Source organism: Schistocerca americana, chromosome 1, assembly GCF_021461395.2.
Source record: "Schistocerca americana isolate TAMUIC-IGC-003095 chromosome 1, iqSchAmer2.1, whole genome shotgun sequence".
Taxonomy (NCBI): Eukaryota; Metazoa; Arthropoda; class Insecta; order Orthoptera; family Acrididae; genus Schistocerca; species Schistocerca americana.
Genome location: NC_060119.1, coordinates 746,951,740 through 746,977,512, shown reverse-complemented (window position 1 = coordinate 746,977,512; position 25,773 = coordinate 746,951,740). Strand labels below are relative to the sequence as shown.

Genomic DNA, 25,773 nt, shown 5'->3' with positions numbered 1-25,773 from the left:
AATTTTGTGAATGGGTTCACGAGATGGTGAGACGTGAACTGGGATATATGGGTAGCATAATTTGGTTGGATGAAGCCCAATTCAAACTCAATGGAACTGTCAATAGGCACAATTGTGTGTACTGGGCTGAAGATAATCCTCACATTACAGTCAAAAAGGCTGTGAATTTGCCTGGTGTAAATGTGTGGTGTGGTTTGTCTGCAAGGGGACTCATTGGGCCTTTCCACTTTGAAGGTACTGTTACTGGAGAAACGTACCTAACAATGCATGCTGACTCCATATTCCCTGCCATTCATGCATTATATGGTAATGATGAGTTTTATTTCCAACAAGATGGCGCCCCACCGCACTACCATAGGGACGTACGAGCATACCTGTATCACAATGTGCCAACCCAGTGGATAGGATGCAGGGGACTAATCGAGTTTCCTGCACGCTCTCTAGACCTCACGCTGCTGGATTTCTTCTTATGGGGCACAATAAAAGATGATGTGTACAAACATAAACCACATAGCCTGGACACACTTTGGAATGAGATTCAGGCAGTGTGCGCAGAAATCTCATTGGTATGATGTACGGAATCATTGGTGACTCGTACTCAGAAATGTATTGATGCTGAAGGGCACCAGTTCGAACATTAATCACATTTGCAAAGTACATTTATTTTTCCAATTGGACTTTAAGCTTTCCATTTCCAGAAATTTAACATTGTAGAACGGGAAATAAATTTTCTATGACTCTTCAAAGTGTGTATACATTGTTTTGATGCACCCTGTATATAAACCATTTAGGAAACAATCTGAGCAACAATCTTAAAATAGTTTCAAGATACTGATGTCATTTACCATCTCATAAAGTCACCAGAAGATCAAAACCATTTGCCAAATGATTTAGCCAAGATATCTGTATGCTGCAAAAAGTAGCAATGGACTCTAAATAATGTAAAATGTAAAGTCATCCATATGAGTACTGAAAAGAATCTGCTACATTTCAGTTACATGAAAAATCAGACAAATCTCAAGGCTATGATTCAATCACATACTTAGCGATTGCAATTACGAATAACTGAAACTGGAATGACCACATAGATAATGTACGGAAAGCTAGCCAAAGACAGCATTTTATTGACTATCACTTAGAAGACATAACAGGTCTTTTAAAGATACTGCCTACACTATTATTTTCAGTCTTCTTCTTGAGTATTACTATGTGGCATGGGAGCCACATTGGATAGGATTGTTGAACAACACTGAAAAAGTTCAAAGGAGGGCAGCACATTCTGTAGTATCACGAAATACAGGAGAGAGAATCATGGATATGATATGCAAGCTGGGGTGGCAACAAAAAAAATGGGGCAGAGTGCTTTTCGTTTGCCAGGATTCTTTTCACAAAATTTCAATCAGCAGCTTTCTCCTCTGAATGCAAAAATATTTTGTTGGTGCCACCTACATAGGGAGAAACGATCATCTTAATATAATAAATCAGAACTCTTGTGGAAAGATTTAAGTGTTCTTTTTCCTACGCTGTTTGAGAAAAGAGTGGTAGAGAAATAGCTTGAAGGTAGTTCAGTGAACACTCTGCCACACACTTTATTGTGAATTGCTAAGTAGTCATCTAGGTGTAGAGGAATATAATTAGTATCCTATTGCTTAACAAAATTTACTTTAAAAACAGCCAACATACATAACATTTTACTTTGGCAAGGAATCTGTTGAGTGGTTACACCTTATGTGACAATATAGATGCAAAGTGGATATGTTACTTGTAGTAACATTTTTTTATGAGTGTAAGTTCGACTACAACGTAGCAGAGGAGCAGCTATTAATAACAATATAAAATCTGGACATACTAAATGAACAAACTCTAAAGGTTTCAAGTAGTTTTGATAAATCAGTATGGTCTGTGTAATTAAATTGTGCTTTCTTGGGTCAACTGCTCAGGGCAATGAGGGAGATAATGGTGGCATCTCATGATCATCATTAAAAAAAAAAAAAAAAAAAAAAAAAAAAAAAAAAAAAAAAAAAAAAAAAATAAATAAATAAATAAATAAAAAATAAAAATGGAAATTCCTGGATGTAGCAATATGTAAAATATGGGAGAGGCTACTGCTCACCTGTGGCAGATCGACGTGTGGAGCACAGAAACACATAAAAAGAAACAGCATTCACACCAGCTTTTGAGAAATAGGTCTTTTTTCCAGCAATAGTACACACATTCACACACACAACCACACATTGTGTTCATTTGCACTTTGAACTGTTTATGAGTTTCACATCTCCATTAGTCTCTCAATTTTCTCTCTCTTGAATTCCCTGTTGCTCTTTAGAAGAGTAGTATCAGTTCCAGATCTTACAATTTACTCATCTTTTCATTTGCTCCTCTTATCAGTCCCCTAATTTGTCAATATGAACAGGGTCATTGAATAGCACAAGCTATACTACTCATAAATCTCTCTTGCTTTGTGTGCAAACACACACACACACACACACACACACACACAAATGGATATTAACTAAAAATAGCTTCCACTATGTGCAGTATCTGGACACTGATGAACCTTACATATGTACTAAAACTGATCCTTAATTGAAGGGAGCCAATAATGTTATTTCAGAATACCCATTATTAGTAACAAAGCTGTTATTTACAGTTACACCACATAAAAAATGATAAATATTCACAAAGTTTGTATATGGGGAAATTAAAGTTAGTATTATTCCTAAAAACAAAGTTTTAGTGCTTTGAAACAATTAGTGCAATGTCCCAGCATTGCTGTGAATTAAAGAAACAACATAGCTAGCAGTGAAAATCATCTACAGTGACTACATTGCCCAGTTCTCCCACCAGAATGTCGAACATTTGGACTATTGACTGGTAGGGAAAATGATCTCACACAAAGCAGCTGCTACAGTTATCTTAGGAAAGTTTGCTTGGTACTAATAATATGGTGTTCGATGGAGAAGTTAGCATTACCGTAAAGGCAATGTCCTGAGTTCGAGTCTCGGTCTGGCAAATTGTGGTGATGAACCAGGGAGTTTTGTATTAGTACAGACTTTGCTACAGAGTGAAAATATCATTCTGGAAACACCCCCAGGCTGTGGCTAGGCCACGTCTCAGTAATCTTTTCTTCCAGGAGTGCTAGTCCTGCAAAGTTTCACAGAAGAACCTCTGTAAAGTTTTGAAAGTAGAAGATGAGCTACTGGCAGAAGTAAAGCTGTGATGACAGGTCATGCATTGTGCTTGGGTAGCTCAGTTGGTAGACCACTTTCCTGCAAAAGACAAAGGTCCAAGTTCGAGTCTTGGTCCAGTGAATAGTTTTGATCTGCCTGGAAGTTTCATATCAGCACACATTCCGCTGCAGACTGAAAGTTTCATGTCACTTTCTTGTTTCACCAGTAAATGCATACGTTAATTTGCAACAGAATAGTATTTCTTGTTGTTCTTTTGCTACTGCTACAGATTGTGCCTGATTTACAGAGTTTATGACTACAACTTACCAAATATTTGCTGCACCAGCTTTGACAAACAGGAATGGGATAATCTAAACTGAAATAATGAATGCTTTACTTTTCACTTACCTCATGTGCCCTCTGTACTTGGAACTGTTTATGAGTTTTATATCTCCAGTAGTTTCACAGTTTTCTCTCCCTTAAGTTCCCTGCTGCTCTTTATGAGAGTAGTATCAGCTCCAGTTCTCACAGGTTACTTGTCTTTTCGTTTGAGCCTCTATCAGCCCTTTTTACTACTGTTCCCACTGTCATGACTTTCAAGTAGGCACTACTATTCTGCCCTATATATTTGCATTTCCTGAGGTATAGAAATCTAGTTGCAGAATAGTAACAGTACATGATTATTACAAAAATTAGGTTGAAGTTTAGATGGGGGATTACAAAAGTAACTCTGTAATTTGCATTTGAACTGTCGATTCCTTGAAGAGCTGTTGATCCTCACGTCTTCAGTACAAAGTAGGTGTGAGAGAGAACTTTTATTTCATTTGTAATAAATTATTCATGCCCATTTTTTTAAATTCCTGCAGAGCTCTATGGTTAAGTACAAAAATATCTTTTGAAAGAATGCTGTAAATCTTGAATGCAAGGCTGTAATGCCCACAGCCAGAGAAACTGACATTCGTGGTACCTCTGGGGTTTGCACAGAGCAAATGCGAGCTATACATTTTAAGTGACATTAATATCTATACATATTACTAAATCAAAAGCCACCCATCATTTTGTTTCTGTCTGTATGTGAAAGCTAATCTCAGGAATGATTGCAGGAGTACTGATACAGTTTTCACTAATAGACAGTCTGATTCACAAGGAAGGTTTCCGTACATAATTTATTACCAATATGACAGGCATGTCATCTGGCCATAGATACTTAGTGCTACCTATGCGAAGCAGGGGCGTTTTGATTGTGTTGTACTAAAGTTATTGATTGTAGAAGGAGTTACACATTTCCTAGCTTAAACTGCCAGTTCTTTTTCTCCAACACTGCAGGGATTGTGATACCACAAGTTATGAAGCTATCCTGAGCAATAGTGGATCTTGGTACCCTACCCAAGCAATTCCTTGGTGTTAATGTAATTCTAAAAGCATCATCCACTACATATGAAAGAGAAGTAAGGAAATTTTGTACTCACAAAGTAATAGAGTACCTGCAGTTCAATATTTTGTCTGGCTATAGGCTTATGTTTTTGACAAACAACATTGCTTTTACATGGGCTGAACTAATAAATGGAAGGGAAGTGCATCGTGGAGCAAAATTCAAATGTCAGACCTCAAAAATAATTTAATCAAAACATAACTGCTGGATATTTAAATAAATGATTGACACTTCTTTTAGTCTGCAGGTCAGTTCAGAAACGGATTCCACACCCCTTCCCTTCTTCCTCATACACAGAAGTATATTTGTTGTGGAACTACTGAACTTCAAACAGATGTTACATTTTGATTATTTGAACAGCAACCACTTTCTTGTACCTTTCCATACAATATCTATCATATCCCAAAATGTTACAAACAGAAGTGTCTTTTATTTCAAAACAATGCTCTGTCAGTCTTTATGTAAGTGTCAATAAATAGATACATAAATGATTATATACACAAATTCTATTCCTTGTGGATTAATCTCTTTTATTACAAACACATATTTTACAGATAACAAAATTTATTCATATAATCATGTATAAATTTTTGTAAACATGAACAGATCTAGTTTAAACCCTTTTCTTAAGTACCTTAGTATGTTCATGTCATTCCCTCTAAATTATAATTTCTGAAATGCTCTTTATGAGACAGAACATTAAGTAAAATATCAATAAAGTAGGACAATGTGTATTCATCAAATATATGGCACATGGAAACATACTGCAAAATATAACTCTAGGCCTAATATTTGACTGCAACTTATTGTGCTGGACAAAACCAACATATCCAGGAACTTATAAGTATTTATGCTGAATGCCCTTGTTTGCAGTCATGAGTTGTGGTTTCCCAATAAGAATCTTTTCAATGGCTGCTCTCCCATTTGATGCAATCATTTCATGAAGTATTTTTTGTTAATTCAAAGTCACTGTTAATGACTGTCTGTATATTAAATGAAGCACAGATTTAATAGTATCTGTGTGTGTTACAATCCATGAAAGCTTGACATCAGCCACAGAATCCAGTCATTTAAACATATAAGTAATAAACACATCGTCTTTGTTAGGTAATTTTTGTGTGTAGTATTCTTAAAGGCTGTTGCGAAGGGAAAAAAAAGAAGTAGCATCTTTCTTCCCAATTTACTAGACCTTCACTATTATTGACAACTGTGTCTTGCATTAGTGTGTCTTTGTATGTTTCAGATGCACTGAAATTTACTTTTTTTCTCCTCCTGATTGTGTGCATGTTGATTTAACACTTCCAGTATTTTTGGTACTTTTGAAGTGAAATGTGATAACAGCTTAGGGGATCTTGAAATCATTTGGGTCTATGAATTATGTGAAAAGTACTGTCTATTTCTTTTTCATTTAATGTCAAGCTTTTACTAATGGAAGGGTAAAGTACCACAGTTTACTGAGTGGACTTCAATATAAACGAACACTGAAACTGCAAATAAGAAATGCACTTTATCACCACTTGTGCACGTAACATGCAAGCACCTTTACGTTAGCACACTCATTGTATAAAAAGACTGATTAATAAAGACAAGGAAACAAGTATCGTAACCTATATACCAGAGATGCTTCTTGGCTACTGTTCTGTTAGCATTCTCTTAAGTAGACTGACCTGTCTAGTGCATAAAATCTTACAGCAGTTTCAATAAAGCTGCAAGACCTTTGTTGTTCTTGTGCACAATATAAAATTGGAAAATATTAAATTCTAAATTACATTTATACTGAAAATATAACTATATTACTATTAATAACAAAGTATAATGGAAAATACTCAGTAAGAATATTCAAAGAAGAAGAAAGTGGAGAAAAAGAAATATTACATACAGGAAACATATCACACTTGTTCAGAGTGGAAACAAGTACCAAAATGACCACAGCACCTCCACATTAATATGGCCTTCAGCTTTCAGTGCCAAAAGTCAAATACTTACGAGATTACAGAAATTGATGGGATTACCAAAAACCAAGCCAAAAAGAAAAAGTAAAATTTAAGGATGTCATTAAATTATTCTCACTGAGTATTTTCAATGAAACAATCTGAGGAACACTCAAAACAAATGGTTTAGAAATAGCACACAATGTACTGCAACTTTACTCGTTCTTCAAACAAAAAGAAACAAAAATTGCACACTGCCTGTTCTAGTAAATTAAAACAACTACATCATAAAATATTTTGAATTTTTTCACATCCATTACAGTAATATTGCAACTGTGTTTATAAACTATAAAATTAATATCAACATAGTAGAATCCCAATTAATTACCTATTTATATAAAAAATTCTTAAAAGTTTTATAAATTTATCTAACATAGCATGCTTGCAGAGTGAAGACTAATTATTAAACTCTGAAGTGCAATGCAACAAATTCTGAGGTCATGCAGCACGGTAGCACACTTAATATGATGCAGAAATATTTTAATATCTTGATATATTGCTTTTTTCACAGCAGAAAAATCGCACATTCATTTAGTCTCCGATTGCTGAGCAATGATAAAGTACTGATGTAAATAATCAGACTCTTATATAAGTACATGAAACTGTATAACTTAACACTTACAGTGCACAATTATGTGACCAATTTATGCACAAGTCTGTGCAAATGGGATTCCACTAATTTGTGGACGGTCTTTTACTAATAAGTGTATCAGAAGCTGCCAAATATAATCCAAATGAAAAATACTGATATCCTATGTATTAGTAAACTTAATCATCTTGTCATACCTTGTAAACATGAGTCACCATTCTGACAAGGAATATTATATTATAAATCTAAATTACATTTAATATGTTTGAATTTATTTCCCTAATATGAGTAAAATGAATATTCAAAACCAAATTTTCTACTATGGTTTTTTAATTTAATCCTGCAAAATTATAGCAACATATCAGTAAGGAAAAAAAAAGTTATTTGAAATCCAATCTATCTGCTTTACAAGGTAGCAACAAAAATTATACTAAGAAAAGTTGTTGACAGAACAATAAGAGATCAAAATGTTTTGCCAGAAACATGTTCTATGTTTTCTTTTCTTTTTCCTGTATATTTTTACATTAATTTTTTCTTTTATTAAGAGTAAGCCTTGATCAACTAACACAAATCATAAGACAATTACAATGAGCTGGGTAAACAGATAAAAATTATATTCCAGGGAGACATCATTCACTTACCAACTCAACGATTCTGCGATTCAAAAAGCTTAAGATGTTAAATAGATTTTTCAGAATTTTTGAATATAACAGATCAGTTCCAAAGTTCACTTTTGTTTACGAAACTGATACAAATAATCACAAAAGCTCTCTTACATTACAATCCACAGCCAATTTTCTAAAATGTTAGCAGAGAAACATTTACATGAATGAAATTTTAAGTATATGAAATTATATGACATGACACAAATCTTGCATACATCCATTTGTGTGGGTAAATGAGTGAGGCCCCAGATTACAGTTAGTCCTAAAGTAGTGAGTGCAGGCAACTAGCTCCACCATACGTACGTGCGTGCGGAGATGTTACGTAACACGAGGCGAGGGGAGCTAGGGATCCAGTGTTAGCACTCCAAGCCTACAGGGCCAAAGTTGGTGGGCAACCAGGTTAACAAGAAAAAGAGAAAACAGAATGTTAGTATATTTATAGTCAAAAGTTTGATTATTTTTGGTTTTAATGGTCATTAAACCCCAGAGTGATAACATGACTAAGCTCACTGATATGTGGAAAACTTGCCAGCTGTATGCAGTTATTACTTGTATAAAAGTGGAAGAGGGATCCAGCATTACAAGTCTACAACACCACAACCACACAATGTAGCTTCAGTTAATAGGAATTCTGGAGGGAAAATATCAGTGAATTAATTTACATTGTTTTCATTTCGAATAACCTTTCTGGAATTTCTAAGTTACAATTAGAACCATGGGTAAATCAGTTTTTGAAGCAGACATAGCATACAGCTGAGAAATCTTCATATTTAAACAGTTTGGTACTAGTTGCAGCCAATATGCAGCCATCAATAAAAACAGATGTACCAGTTTTTATGCATGACTGCAAATAGGCACACCCATATTCCAGGCAGCCATTTAGCAAAGTAATTAGCTACATTATTCAGGAGAAAAGACTTTAAAAATTTACAATCAATGTGATGATAACCATGCTTCTTCACTAATTTAAGTGACCAGCTGTAGCAAATCAGTGCTGTGAAAATGAAGTATATGGCTGCCTGTCCTGGTCCAAGCCATGCAAACGAGATAGTCAATTGAGAGACGGAGCAAGAAAAGCATATTACATTTGCGCGCAATTGTGTGCTTAAAGCAAATAAGTGCAGGTCTGCTCGTTTGCGTGACTTTTAGAAGTAGCACCCACTGGCAAAAAATTAGTATGTAAAGCCCCTTTTAAAAGTGCTGTGAATTAGAAAATGAATATGAATTTGCTAGTAAGATATATCTAAAACTGAGAATGACTGTACAAAATATCTATCTACAATTTACTGCCTTTCCAGAGTTAATAAATAAAAAGAAATTAACTTTCAAAAGTGAGTATACTCTCAAGACAATTTTGTAATACAAAGCATTTCAGATCAGGATAAAAGACAAATTACCATATGTAAGTATTCAACTGCTTTTAGAAAGGTAATAAGGAATATTTTCCTGAGCAACTGAACACCACAAACAGTATGAGTGTGATGCTCAATATTATTAAAATTAAACCCATACTACTATTCTAAACCATAACTAGAAATCCAAGCCTGTAAATACACTATTAATTATGTTAAAATATTAAATAATAGCCAAGTATTAATTATGTAACATCCTGAAACATAAACAAAGATGAGACACGAACAGACTAACAAAGCCACAGTTATCTGAAAAAGGAAGACTGCAGTTATCTAAACATATATTGGACTGTTAGTATCAATTTACTGATGACGACTTTTCTTTAGGATTTGTTTCACAAAATTATGCCCTAAATATATAGTGTCTTTTGTTTTAGTTTTTATGTAAAAATTTTCAGTATGTGCTCACTGAAAGTCAATTGCAAATATCTTCAGAGTATTGATTCATGTCATAAACAACTGCATTATATGTATGTACACATGGATCCACACGAAATGATGACACAGTGATATGAAGAATAACTGTTTCGAAATGTGTATCATAATGAGAAATGTAAATGTTAAACAATGAGGATAGAAAAATTTGGAAAGAACACTATGATATGTAGATTCTACTGTGACAATTATTATCATTAGTAGTGTGTGTGTGTGTGTGTGTGTGTGTGTGTGTGTGTGTGAGAGAGAGAGAGAGAGAGAGAGAGAGAGAGAGAGAGAGAGAGAGAGAGAGAGAGAACGTGTGTAGGCATGCTTAAGGGTACTAATCCCATGGTCGCACTAGCCATATTTGTGTGAGATTCTTTCTTGTCTGTGGTGGTCCCCAAATTTATCTCCTGCAGCCAGTCAAATTACTGAAGCTGCTTAAAGGACTTTTTTTGTCAATAAGAAAAGGAATGGAGTGAAAGTAAAAAAATAAATCTTTGTTTGACTTCTGTTTCTTTCATTTATTTATTTCTTTTTCCTGGTATTCTTGTTTGCACTAAACATATACAAATCCATTGTAAAAAATCTCATTGCATAATTCCACAACAAGCATAAATCAACAAAATACAAAATAGTTTACGAACTGGAAAGAATACACAGAATATAAATAACTGTACTGATCAACCCCCCATTTTTATGAAGGCGTAACATAAATATCCTTACAAAACAGGACAACATACTTCACTTTCTTATATACAATTAAAAACTGAGGAAAGAAGGACGTAAAACAATGACACTCCTTCCATATCAATGACATTCATTCAGTATCATATGATGGAAAAATATCACAACCATACGATAAAAATACTATGAAATTCTACAAAACATATATAATATCTCAATGAAAAGTTTATACATAAGGAATAGTAAATATTCTCAGTATGTCTGGTGTGTGTATATATAAAATAAACCGTTAAAATATAAAAATAATAAAACTGATCAATATGAAAGAAATAAATAATTCAATCATGAAGTTTATACTTTCTCTGTACACAACGTAAGATAAAAAAGAATGACTAAAACACCTAAGTAAACGATAATTATTTTGATTTTAAAATATTACTGATTGTCACAATTCAAGAAAGTAATGGCGCCACATTTCCCGAATGCGAAAAATTACAGTAGCATTTATTGTTGCAATAAATTGTCATGAACTGGAGACTAGCTGCAGTACTAAAGACATAATAGAAATCTACAGTAACCTACTGTAATATTGTTCTCAGTTTATCTACTTCCCTAAGGTAACCAAAAACTAGGGACTTTTAAGTCCAGTACTACACGTAAATAAAATGTACACTTTGTGTATGTGATGTTTTTCTCCAACTATGATCAAAAAGAGCTGTCCTTCTTTCCTCTTTTCATCCTTCTACAGTGTTCTTGTAAACATTTCATGACTCTTCACACACATTTCATAAAGAAGTCTTGCTTTGTTTGCAACAAACCGGTATAATTATATTTGAGATATCTGGAGGTTGTTTTTAAACAGACTGAAAATTTTATTTCTACTGAAATGCAGTAGAACAATAGATTGTGAAGCAGTTTCAAAGAATGCGTTGATAAACAAAAGCAAGAATTGTTTATGACATGTGCAGCACCACTATAATCATTTATCCTCAACATCAAATGACAAAAGTGTGACTTACATTGCATGAAATGACTGCAGTAACTGAAAACACAAGAAAGATTTAAAAGAGGTACAGAGGAAAACTAACCTTGCCATCAGGCAGTGGGTTTTCATGATAGAGCCCCAGCCCTCTGATAGGGATGTTCCCGTAACTGACCCAAATGTCTCCGTTGTTTAGCTGCTGCACCTGCTCATTCGGTCACACAAAACAAATGGACTTTAAAGCATTTGTCAAGATTATGTAGTACTGAAATTCATTCTACAACATGGAAGCAACAAACTGCATGGAATACAAATATTTAGACATCTGACAAGTAGATAAACAATGAAACCAAATTATATAAAACACTAAAAAAGGGTCAGTGTAATTTTTCTGGGGAAATGCACCTTTTTTCACGTATTGCATGATATATTTACTGTGCAAGATATTACTTGAAGTACAGATTCTCACATGCAAAGTAGGAAAAATATATGAATAACACTGTATTCAGTGAGACACACAAACACACACACACAGCTCTACCATAGTACTGCGACTGTTAAGTTACTGCAAAACTTTAAGAAAGGGACCTTTACAAATATACAGCCATATTACCACTTAGAAGTCCCAAATTCAGTCTCTCATAAATAAAAACTTCCATTAATTTATGTCATGGGCCTTTTTCTCCATACATGTAATACTCGAAACAGATTTCTGCATAACCATGTCACACTTTATACACAGCTACAAACATATACATACACAGTGTCTGAGGCAATAACAAAGGAACTGACTTTCTTGAAAGAAATTGCTGCCCTATTAATAAATACATTTTAATTTTGTTATAACACAGTTATTTAAAAAAGTAATACATGAGCTACCTCACAAATCAAGATTTATATGGCACTACAGTGTTCAAGCACTCAATAACAAATTAACTGATCATTTATGGAGGAAGCAAGGTAGATAAAATTACATTTTGCTTTCAGATTAGTTCAATAGTAACTACACATCATCTAAAGAATACTTTATGCACGATTTCTGTATTCCAGACACCTAACTGTCATGAAATATTAATTATTATAAAACATCTTTAATTATGTATGACAGTTATTCATCCTATGAAGTTTATATGTATATGCTACGTTGAATGCATCCTGTGTAATGCTGTGTCATTATAAATGTTATCACCCATCATATGGAGAATACTGGTCAGTGTTATGCACTTTCCTGCGTTAGAAGTCAATTTTTTTTCCAAACTGTTGGAGAACTACAGAAAAGATGAGTTATTCAGCTTCTGGAGTGTTTACAGAAAAGTTATGCACTCATTTATAAAGTCTGCGAGTTCCTTACTGCAGGAGGTTAACTGTAATTATAGACCTGTTACTTATTGTTAAAGATATTTATTAGATATAAGAAATGGAACTCGCACTAATTGGTCCCTATAAAGTTAGAAAGAGTGGAAAGCTATGCAGTTTTAATGTAGTCTCACATTTATCAGTTGTGAATGTAATACCATTAGGAGACGATAAACTTTAACTGAAAGACTGTATTGTTCATTATCAGATGTATGAAGATATTGTGTGTTACTTCAATTTTATTACAGCAGCTAGGAGATTAATGATCACCACCACCTCTATCTGGTATACACTACCAATATAACTAATGAAGCAGCTAATACTCAATGCATTTCAGTACAATACTTCGCAAGCCCGTCACCTTCACTAAAGATATTCTCATAGCACACAAGTTTAAACAAACAAAAAAGCTATAATATGAATCAAGAAGCTAAAATCACATCCATTCCTCTTGCACACACATGCAAATATCGCAATAATAAAACTACTATATCACACCTTGAAAGTACCCATACAGAGCAGAGCAGCACATATAATGACTCTAACATGCTTAAAAAAAGATAAAGCCACAATTTCCTTTTCAGTTTTATATGAATAACAACAAATCAACACTATTTATTAAATACACACCATTTTTCAGTAAAAGGAGAGAAAATCACCACTTTGACAATAAAGAACAAAGTACTAATCTTAAAGCATACAAATAATGATTAATACAGCAAGACTGCATGTATGTGAATGTTTGATTTGCAGAAGTTTTAAAATATATTTTTTGTATGCAAGCAAATAATCTGCAATATACTCATTTTAAAAGTATGCAAATTCTTGGGATAATATATCACAGCATCATTTTTAGCACTTTTGATGTGATGTGAAAGTGGTGATGTTACTCTCCCTTTCTCCTTTAACATTTCATTCAAACATCAGTCATTCTACTCCTCTTACCAATTTAAGCACACATCTACACTTGGCCTATATGCAACATAATGGCTAACGAATGTAATAAGTTTACAAAAGTATATAAACTTCAGTTCATTCATTATGAACATAGTATTGTATTCTATGTCAACTGGTTAAAAGTATGTCTACAATAGAAATTAAGGCAATATAGTTTTATATCAAAAAGACCATGTTAAACTATCTTTCCTGTCAGATCGAACTTCAAGAATTGTTTAATTGCAGTGGTGGAAGAAACTAAATAATATTCAAAAGTGTCATTTAAATGTCATGCAGCAACTTTTATCTGCATCTTTACTGTGCCAAACAAATAACGGGTTCTGGGAATGAACAGTAACAAGTAATTTTGCATCATTTCCCCACTTTTTAAACATATAAATCCTTGTGCATGTGTGAAATACACGTAAACTATAATACACTAATAATTTAATTCACTCTACAGGACAAAAGCTAATATGAAACACAAACTCCGAAATTTAAGCTTTGTTTCAATTACAAAAACTGGTCAGGTTGATAGTATAACATGGTCAAAGCTGTTGTCCCAGGTTGAGGCAGCATATGGTTTTTCTCCCTTTCCTGTTGCCGTGAATGCACAAACAACCAACGGCTACCGATGGTCTGGCCATCGTGCATGCAACCAGTGGTTTACACCCCAACCGTGACCCACCGCTGCTCTGGAATGACCAATGGATATCTTGACAAATGTCCATAATTCATACCAACACCCAGACAACAATGTATAAAATTTCCTTCAAAACTGGAGGCTAAACAACCTATGCTAAAGCTATGCACTTCATCACAATGATCTTGAGCAAACAGCAATGTGCACTTTAATAACAATAATAAGAATATTCATTCCTACCAACCAGTTATGGCAAAAAAATCAAATCCAAAAGACAGAATGACAGTGCAACAAAACAGCTTGCACAGCAGGCTTGTACACTGTAGTAATTAAGACAGGCATCCTCAAATTTCAGGATATTAATTCAAAATTTGGAGACAAACATGAAGTTTGTCTTCAGTAATGTTTCAAAGTATGTTAAAAGGATCACTGCCCGTAAGCATATACTTGCTAGAGCTTCCCAAAACATCACATTTGTATATAAAAACAAAATTTTGCAGCAGTAGTTGTTTGGCCTCCAGTTTACTTTCATGCACTTATGCAGTAGGCTTTGTGAATAACATGCTCGTACACTCCTTATTACCAAAAACACTGAATCAATTATATTAATGAATGTTTATGGAAAATCTTTTTAATGCAATTGGTACTTTGAAATTAAGTACCAAAAGCTAAGTAGACTGCTTGATGAGAACTAAGGACAATACTGCAGCTGCTGTACATTGGACTTTTTTATTATTAGGTTGTCTAAGCAGACAACAAAGGGCAGAGTAAACTGGAGAAAACCATTGTACCTAATGTGGCAAGAAGAAGTAACAGAAGGAAATTATTATTACCAGTTCAGGTATAAAGATATATGAATGGGTCATATTTTGATTTTATTGGCTCAAAGAGTGTGAGGAGAGTAAGGGAAACTTCTCTTCCAGAATATTTGGAATACATCACAGTATTCTGTTCATATGTGTATTGCTCTGCACTGTCACAAGCTACAAAACAATTTAATATAAGAAGACTTGAAGTATCTCAAATACTTCCCTGAAATAATTTACATAATGAAAACTAGATTAATGAGACTTTCCTCATATCAAAATCTCTAGGCTATTCCAGGTACTAAACATGAAATGCGAATGAAATAACCATGAAATGATAAATGCATTAAAATGTATGTATGAAAGAACATGATAAATAGAAGAAAATGTATATATCAAAATAAAATAAAGACTACATAAATGACTATCCCAGAAGAATATCCAATATAATATTCAATGTCATGTACACAATATGGTGATATTCTAAAGCAGCTTAATACAAAAACAATAAACAAATGTAGAACTACAGTTCAAAACTTAAGTTCATACTCATGGTGTTCCTGGAACATGACTACATAAACATACCACCGGTAATTAGTGAAGTCATAAATACATTATCACCTTTATATGATTTGCAATACTCCTACTTCTTACTGATCATGACAATTCACATTTTAAATTGCACTGTAGAACATTCTGTACAAATTACAGAACAACAGAATCTACCTATGATTAAAATTTGATCATTGTAGCTTCTTAAAGCAATACTTCAATATCACGAGTGATATAATATAATAGTATATGAATTCTAGGTACATGTTCACTAAAGAAGCACATTTCCATTGTTCTCATGTCTCAATCATTTACACTTAATGTTAGCCCCCAATTCCCTAACTAATAATATTTGGGTAGAACTGAGACACTGTGAGTGCTTGCCACTCATGGAGAATGCACCATTCAAAAGCAGTCTAGTTCTGACTTTCAACTCATAACAGCAAATCACCACAGAAGAGAAACCTTTTACTGTTAACCTGCTGTGAAATGTACAGTGACAGAGAGAGGGCCAAGTTAAATTTACTATCAACTCACAACAATTAATGGGTTTATTGTAGAAATACTGACTGCTGACCCATAATGAAAGGAAGCACCTGTCAATATTGAAGACACTTGTTAGTAGAGCAAGACAGTGAATGCGAATATGTTACATGTTACATGATTTTCATATAGTCAGTAAGCTTAGTAAATTGTTCAGATTCAAGCCTAAATGTGATTTTTATGAACAAAAAATTGAAATAAAATGAAACCAAATCAATATTTTGGCTGGCATATGGACTGGCAGAAGAGGCAGTTGTCCTGCAGATTAAAGAAATGTTTATAAAACAGAAGTACAGAACACAGCATGAAACAAATGATCCTGTTAAGTAGTGTGAGAAAATCAGAAAGGACAGCTAGTTATTTTTTAGAATGTTCACTCCAACAGAAAAGAGAATTGTTCAGATTTACACTAGCATCAAATAGCAGGATGTTTAGCAAAAATTCTTCTTTAAATAGCCAACAGTTTTCCAGCACTGTTTTAGCTGTAATTCTGCACAGAATGGACCAAAGCTGTGTAAACAGCTCTCATATCAGAGTAAACATTGGTACAAAACAAATAGAGTATTAGCAGAACAGATAGGAAGGAGAAGAGAGACAAGTGTCTCCAATGGCTCAAGAAGAACAATCTTAAGAAACTTGGCAGGGAACGAGGACTAGATGGAAAGTGCCGGCCCCCGTCCGGGTATAGGCCGGCAGACCAGCGCCCGGCCGGGACGGAGAGAACAGTGCGGTAGCGTGAGGTGGGGTCAACGTGCAAACAACCCACCCGTGTGGTCAGCCGTGGCGTACTCTGTCAGCAGCGGCGACGCAGCCAAGTAGTTGGCATAGTCTGCGTATGGCGTGTAGATGAGGCCGTGCGGGTCATGAGGTGACAGTAATGGTGCCTGTGGGCCAGCAGAGCCATTGAGGAGTGCCGAAGCAGCTGTAGTTGGCACAGGCAGGCGAGGTGACAGTATGAGTGGTGCACCCAGTGGTGTGGCAGGGGCACGAATTCCTGGTGCAGTCAGGGTCGGCATCCCCGGCGACAAGAGTCGCTGCGTCTCCGCAGCTGCTGCGGCTGTCAGTCTGCGCCACTCCTCGTCACATGCCGCTGGAACAAAAGTGACCAAACGGTCAGCCACACAGTCCTATGGTGACGGCTCACATATACACAAATGTCATGGTGTAGGAATTTTACAAGTAGAACATTATCCTATTTAAATAAACTACTTTGATAATACATAAATGAATCAAAACAAATAAACACAAATGAAGAAAGCATCTTTAATTATACATAAATAACAGTTTAACTAATGCATATGAGTACCTGCTGTCAAGACCGCGATCTCACCTGCAGCAGCTGCTGCCTTGGCACTGGAATCACGGTATGTGCCATTGATTATGGCAAGCTCCATCAACTGCCTCTTCTTCAGCTCGTCCTCACCATCAGCCTGCTGCGAATGAAGACTACTGTCAAGACAAGATCTTGTATACCATCATGCATAGATAGCATTTAGTACAAGCTTGGCAGGCAGAGGACTGCGCGTAGTTTGTTTCAGCAAGAATGATTACAGACAAATACTGAAACATATATACAATAAACGGAGGTTCTGAGTCGCAGAAAGGAACAACAAAAAGCCTGTCGGAAAGTTAGCTTTTGGCAAACAAGGCCTTTGTCAAAAATAGCATACGCACACACAAATCCAACTCACATACGTATGACCCACCCACCCACCAACAAACAAACAAACAAACAAACAAACAAACAAACAAACCAAACCAAACCAAACCACACACACACACACACACACACACACACACACACACACACACACACACACACACCGCGTGCGAACACAATTCACATACACATGATCACAGCTTCTGCCTCCAGCTGCCACAGACTGTGGTCATGTGTGTGTGAATAGTGTGTGTGTGTGTGTGTGTGTGTGTGTGTGTGTGTGTGTGTGTGTGTGTTTTAGTATTTTTACCAAAAGCCTTGTTGGCCAAGGGCTAACTTCCTGACAGTCTTTTTGTTGCGTCTTTCTGTGACTTAGCATGTCCCCTACATGGTGTGTAGCATTTCATTATATTGTTACATTCCATCGATTTTCCATTGTTAGATATTCAATAAGAATAAATTTTGCTTTGAAATAGTGAGCATTTTTAAAGCTGTTCCATTTTTCTAACACTTTGTAAGTAAGAAAAATAATGTTGCGAAAAATGTGAGGGTGGGATATGGATGCTATTGTTGTAGAAAGATTCCATCTACTGCACTGTTTATCAAGTTGAAACTAACTGCATCAGATGAGTATTTTAGACAAAGCTGTTATATAAAGACAAATCAGGCATATATTTGTTCAGACTGGCTATAATATGGTGATACCGTTATAGGTACTAAATTAGAAGTCTCCAATATTCCTTCTTTTTCCTACTGAAAATAACGGAATATTGCAAAAATGTCTAATCTCTATATCAAAGAGAAGAATGGAAAGTTAAACTCCCCAGTCCTCCTCCCAATCAAAACTTAATCCACCAATCAGCTATTCGCATGCACAGCATTCTTTCTACGGTATAATTTGGTGTAATTTTCCATGTTAATATATACAGTTACACATGTAATAAATTCATAAAAATGAAGTGGGTAGTGAACTGATCAGGATATGCTTTACACAAATATTTCAGTATTTGTCTGTGGAAATTAAAGAGATGGGAAATAACAGATAAAAGTTAAATCATCTGTGAAATTCTAAACAAAAACATCAAATTGATTGTAGACTTGAGATTAGATGTTATTTCTAAATTGTCCTCATTTCTCAACAATATTACAGAAAGGATAGATTGCTATTCACCATAAAAATGAGATGTTGAGTTGCACACAAACTGTGTCATGTTGAATGGGAGCAGCAATATGGAGTGGGGTGGGGAATGGTAAGGGCTAACAAGAGCACAGGGGGGAGAGAGGGAGGGAGGGAAGTCAGCACTGCCTGGTGAAGTGAGCAGAGACTAGATGGTGGCAGGAAAGAGCTGCCAAGCACAGTGTCAGAAGGCTGTGTGGGGGGGTGGGGGAGGGGGAGAGGGGAGTCTGATATGAGAAGAGTAGAGAAGGGAGGAAGGCCAGCAGATGCGTTGTCAGAAAGTAGTACACAATGCAGGTGAGAGGACATGAATTGGGAGGTGGTGATAGGATAGAGGAGGTGGTAACTGTTGATTGGAGGATGTGGGGACAGCAGGTTGCCATAGGTTGAGGCCAGGATGTTTTCAGGAGTGGAGAAGATGTTGTTAGGACTACTACTACTACCTGCACAGTTCAGAAAAGTTTGTTGTGGAGAGAAGGATCCAGATGGCTCAGGTTGTGAAGCAGCCATTAAAATCAAGCATGTTATGATCATTGCATGTTGTGCCACAGGGTGTTCACTTTGCTTTTGGCCACAGTTTGTGGTGTCCATTAACCCTGGTAGACAGTTGGGTGATAGTCATAATATAAAAAGCTGTGCAATGACTGTAGCATGGCTGGTACACATCAAGGCTGCATTCACATGTGGCCTGACCTTTGATGAGGCAGGATCAGCCTGTGATAGGACTGGAGCAGTATGGGCTCAGGGGGTGGATTGGACAGGTCTTCCACAGGGATATGTAGCAAAGGGTTGAGATTAGTAGCAGTATAAGGATTAACTAGGATATTGTAGAGGTTTGGTGGGTGATGGACCATCACATAAGGATGGGCGGGACATCCCTCATTCCAGGGCATGATGATAGATAATCTAAGGCCTGACAGAGAATGTGGTTCAGGTGTTCCAGTCTGGGGTGGTACTGAGTAACGAAACAGGCACTCCTTTATTACTGTTTATTGCAGATGGTGCGAGAACTGGGGAGGGGGGGGGGGGATGGGTGCAAAGGGATGTGACACAGGAAATGAAATCTGTTTGCATACTAGGACTCACAACAGCCTGGCCACCCAGGGAGTGGCAAATCTGCAATGACAAGAACTCCCTTGCCCAGAATGCTGATATCTCCCAAAGGCTTCCACAGGCACTATATCTCAGACCTAGTCTGCGAACAGATTTTTCATACCATATCCTCCCCTCACACTATTAACCTTTCCTTGCCAACACCCCCCCCCCCCCCCCATAAGAATAAGCTACTATGGAGTTCCCCCCTTCATCACCCAATATCAACCCAGACTGGAACAACTGAACCACATCCTTCATCAGGACTTTGATTATCTATCATCATGCCCTGAAATGTGACATCCTACCTAAGATCCTTCCCACCCCTCCGAAAGTGGTGTTCCACCACCAACCCAACTTCCACAACATCCTAATCCACACCTTTGTCAATTTTATCCAAAACCCTTGCCACATGGATCATAAGCCGGTGGGAGAGAGGGCTGTAAGACGTGCCCAATCCACCCACCCAGTACTTCCTATTCCAGCCCTGTCACAGGCTTATCTTATCTTATGGCTCTGAGCACTATGGGACTTAACATCTATGGTCATCAGGCCCCTAGAACTTAGAACTACTTGAACCTAACTAACCTAAGGACAGCACACAACACCCAGCCATCACGAGGCAGAGAAAATCCCTGACCCCGCCGGGAATCGAACCCGGGAACCCGGGCGTGGGAAGCGAGAACGCTACCGCACGACCACGAGATGCGGGCATATCTTATCTTATCCTTCAGAGGCCAGGCCCCCTGTGAAACCAGCTGTGTCATCCACCAGCTCCTATGCAATCATTGCACAACTTTTTATATTGGTTTTACTACCAACCAGCTGCCCACCAGGATGAATAGCAACCATAAACTGTGGCCAAGAGCACAGTAGACCACTATCACATCACAAGCAGCTGAACATAACTTCTTTGACTTCAATGGCTGCTTCACAAGCCAGACCATATGGATCCTCCCCCTCCACCACCAGCTTTTCCGAACTGCACACAAGGGATTTATCCTTACAACACATTCTCCAATCCCAAAATCATCCCAGCTTCAATCTACAGTAAGCTACCGATCCCACACCCTCCACCCAACAGTTTCCACTCCCTCTGTCCCATCACTTCTTCCTGATTCACGTCCCCTCACCCTCACTGTGCACCCACTATTTTCTCCCTTCTCTGCTCCTGTTCCACCTGTCCCCTCCCCTCCCCACAGTCACTAGACAATGCACCTGGCAGCCTTGCCCTGCCACCATCTAGTGCCTGCACATTCTGTCAGGCAGTGCCAACCTCTTCCCTCCTCCCCCCCCCCCCCACTCATACCCTGCTATTCTTTCCCCTTCCCCTCCCCCACTCCAGATTGCTGCTTCCTTTCACTCGAACATGACACAGTTGCATTCCGGATGAGCGGCCAGAGATACTGGTCATGTGTATAAGGTGTGCTTGCTTGTATGAATTTGTGTGTGTTTTCCTTTCGTAAGATGGCTTTGGCCAGACACTCAGAATGTCCAGACACTCAGAACATAAGTCTTTTCATTGTGCCTCTCTGCAACTCAACATGCCATTCTTATGATGAATAACAATCTACCATTTTCATAATATTATTGATATTCCAAACTCAGACTTTCCATTATTTGAGCTACATTTGTGTGTGTCACACATATAATCAAATTTCCAGACAGTACTCTATAACTCTTCTGTAACACATATAATAATGAGGTTTTTTTGATGTGTAGAACAATTAAGTCTCCTCCAATCTACCAATAATATGAAGCAGAGAAAGTGCTCTATTCTTATTGTGATAATTGTAATGCAAAACAAATTTACACTGGCATGTATTCCGAAGCAGTACACAATGGGAATTATAGTATAAATGTATGTTATGAAATGAGGGAAGTCAAACTAACAGGAAATGTGGTATCTTATGCTACAATATAGAAAGTGGTATCTTATGCTACAATATAGAAAGTGACTAGCAAGAAAGGGGCACACTGCAGAGCCATGCATATCACTGTTGCAGCAGCAGTAGCAGCAGAGTATACAAGCCTGCAGTGGCCCACAAGTCGGAGTTGACTGACCACGGGAACGAGCAGCTTCTTCACTTCCTCGACAGCGCGCTGCATCTTGAGAGTTGCCCTGTTTTCTGTGTCTTCCACAGTTAGCAACACGTGCAAGTCGTCATTTAGATGCTCCCAGTTTGGCTTTCCGCGGTTCAGTTCCTCCTGAAAATTTGCAAATTTTCACTTTCCATGACCTCCAGGCAGTGTGCCAATAATTTGAGATAGGTAAAAGAACAAAAACTATTAATATAATGGTAAAATTAATTCTGATTAAAAAAATTAAGTAAAGCACTTAAAACCAGTTTCATGTTCATGCACAATGTACCGAAACATCCAGCTAAAATGCGCAAAAAAGTGATACAATAAACGCTGTGTACTGCTAATTTTTATTTCAGTTAACATCTTGCATGTATGTGTCAAGATTGCTATGTATTACTTCTGTATTACTGAGTGAATTTCAAATGAAATCTACCAATAAAGAAAAAAAGCAAAATTGATAAGCTATGCTGTTTTGATTTGGAAAGCATACTTACTTCCATAGTTTTTCATTCTAGTTCATATACTCTTCTCCATATCCTGTTACAGAGAGCAGCTTGAAAAAGGATAGTTATTTCTGAGTGATATATCATAGATGACAATGACAGCACCAATAAATCAAATTGCCATTAATGTGCTACTGACAAGATCTGTGTTGTTCAGTGTTACAGCTACTAATTTAACTTTTATGCAATATTTTCCATTGTTACACAGCAAACAGCTGCTATATTTCTAAATAAAAACCAACCAACACCTATTCATAGTTAATAATCACTGATTCAAAGCCAATTTTTCTCTCTCTTCATTGTATATGACAAATGCAACCCCCACCCCCTTTATTAAAGTCTGTGAGTTCTGAATGTGGGTCAGCTTAATAAACACATATACAAACAAAAGGTTTGAGTTATACAGAAAATACTTGTATGTTTTTGATTCCATTGTGTTCTATTCTCCATAAAGAAAGGAAACATTGGGATTTTAACAACGGGAGGAACAGCATTTTTCCGTATTGAAGATGTGCTTCCATTCATCAATATCTTGTTCTTATGCCTCATAGGAAAAAAGGTAAAAAACGCATCACAATAAACTGTTTCTGCAAGAACTTTATGGCAAAGTCTCAGGCAAAGTTTGCATGGGTAACTATGTCTGTGAATGCAGTGCAAAGAGATTGGAAATAAAAAGACATTTGTCACGACTACAAACTGTATGCCATATTATAAGGCAAGTATCACACCAGTGGTGTTATCTGCAACCATTTTAGAGCTGAACTGCCTGCATACTTAACTGGATTACATGATCCCATACCATGGTCACTCAACCTCAATTCTCTGAATCATTTACTACAAGAATGAAGTAAAATCACCTACTTGACTCACTAATTTCACCAATGGTATTTGGTATTTGTGGACCAAATTGTCTTAGAGGAAAATTAGGCATACCATCCAATCACTTGCCATCAGTCCTAGATAATAATGTACAATATTTTATGTAACATGGCAATAATTTACAACTGTTAATAATTGTTCAGCGAGACCACATGGGATTTTGTTTAGCAACATCAAATAAAATTAATTTATTAAACAAATATGATATTAAGCTTTTAATATTTACAAAATATGCATGAAAGCTTTTCTGTTTAGAATTATGCATGAAAGATTTTTTGGGAAAATGTCATTCTACACCATGCTGTGAAAAGCTATGGTGTCATTATCTATAAAGAAAAGTTCTGCTCTTGGATATTGTCTTTGGTCTTGGGAACCAAGAAGTTGCTTGTTAAGGTTTGCAGTAATTAACAACCATTACATTTAAACATCTGGGGCACTGTTATATTTTCATGCACAAACTGACACTAGTCGCAACTCCTGATTTTTTTTTTGCTGGTCTGCAGTAAATGTGGCTCTCAATGGCACACTGCTTGGTGAAACCTATAATTCACAATTGTCTCTGTTTCAGACAATCTACAGACATCTCATGTTGTTGTTGTTGTTGTTGTTTTCGATAAGTTCACTCCAAAGCCTGGTTTGATGCTAGTCTATCATCTTCAAGCCTCTTCACCTCTGTTTAACTATTGCAACCTCCATCCATTTAAGCTTGCTTATTGTATTCAAGCCTTTATCTCAATCTACGTTTTTTTCCCTCCCCGTGCTTCTTTATGTTCCCAAACCGAAGAGAGAACGAGGTATCAAATACGTCAAGGTGTGTGCTATCAACCATTTCCTTCCTTTTGTTGATTTGTGCTATAAATTAGTTTTTCCTCTGTTCAGTCCAGGACCTCCTCATTTATTATTCAACATTATTATATTATTTTATATTATTTATTTTATATATTATATTTATATTAATTATATTTATTATACAGCATTCTTCTATGGCACCCGTTTTGAAAGCTTGTATCTTCATTTTGTCTGAACTGCACATTGTTCACATTTTGGTTCCATGCATGGCTAGATTCCACTTCCTAACACACAAATTTATATTAGATGGTAACAAATTCATTTTTTTTCAGAAATACTTTTCTTGTTACTGCCAATCTGCATTCTGTATCTCCCCTCCTTCAGCCATTATCAGTTATTTTGCTCCCAAATAACAGAATTCATCTTCTACTTCATGTGTAACATTTCCATATATAATTCCCTGAAGTACTGGCTCGTTTAATTTGACTATGTTTGATTATCATAATTTTACTTTTATGGTGGTTCATTTAATAATCTCTTTCCAAGACGTTCATTTCTTTCAACTGCTCTACTAAGTTATCTGCTGTCTGTCAGAATTATAATGTCATCAGTGAACTGCAGAGTTTTTTTTATTTTTATTTTTTATTTCCTCTCCCTAAACATTGTTCCCTTACCAAATTTCTCCTTGGTTTCCCGCATAGCTTGGTCAATGTAAAGATGGAATAACATCAGGACGGTCCTCAACCCTGTTTGAATCGCTTTTCAACCACTGCCTACCTGTCGTCCTGTTGTGTCCTTTGATTCTTACAACTGCAGTCTGGTTTCTGAACAACTTGTAAACAGCTTTTCAGTCACTGTATTTTATTCCTGCTACTTTCAAAATTTCAGATAGTGTAGTCCAGTCCACATTGTTCAAAGCTTTCTCTGAATCTACAAACACTTAAAGCAGAGTTGCCTTCTTCACACTATCTTCCAAAATAAGTCGTAGGGTCACCTTATGTGTTTCAATATTTCTCCAGAACCCAAACTGATCTTCTTGAAACCATGACTTATCAAACTGATGTTCCAGTAGCATTCACACCTGTCCACACCTGCCTTGTTTGGAACTGGAATTTTTACATTCTTTCTGAAGTCTGAGTGCATTTCACTTATCTCATTTATCTACCACACATCGTGGATAATTCTGTCATTGCTAGCTCTCCCAAGGTCCTCAGTAATTCTGAAGGAATGTTGTCTACCCCATGGGCCTTGTTTCAAAACAGATCTTTCAGTGATTTATCAAACCTTTCATATACAGGGCTGAATGAGATATCATTAGAAAAGTTTTTTAACTGGCTTCTGATGTTGCATAATAATGTTGTGCTAGAATTTACTATTTGTGAAAATTTTAACATAAAAGAGACTAAA

General features: G+C 36.4%; 1 protein-coding gene across 10 annotated transcripts in view; it reads right to left on the bottom strand.

Moving 5' to 3' along the window:
* Window positions 1-5,111: 5,111 nt before the first annotated feature.
* LOC124610978 (protein held out wings) overlaps window positions 5,112-25,773 on the bottom strand; it is a 423,550-nt gene continuing 402,888 nt past the window's right edge. Inside the window, exons 4-8 of one of the 10 annotated variants that reach the window (XR_006979501.1) lie at window positions 22,175-22,318; window positions 17,488-17,614; window positions 16,948-17,271; window positions 11,452-14,327; window positions 5,112-8,217 (exon numbers count right to left, since the gene is read on the bottom strand). Coding sequence is in view for 9 of the 10 variants with exons in the window: in XM_047140203.1 (XP_046996159.1) it covers window positions 11,474-11,550; window positions 16,948-17,271; window positions 17,488-17,614; window positions 22,175-22,318 (672 nt within the window). In the remaining variant the exon portion in view is untranslated. Of the gene's footprint in view, window positions 8,218-10,185; window positions 14,333-16,947; window positions 17,272-17,487; window positions 17,615-22,174; window positions 22,319-25,773 lie in introns of those variants that run through there. The other 9 variants (XM_047140203.1, XM_047140208.1, XM_047140204.1 and 6 more) reach the window with 9 other exon arrangements.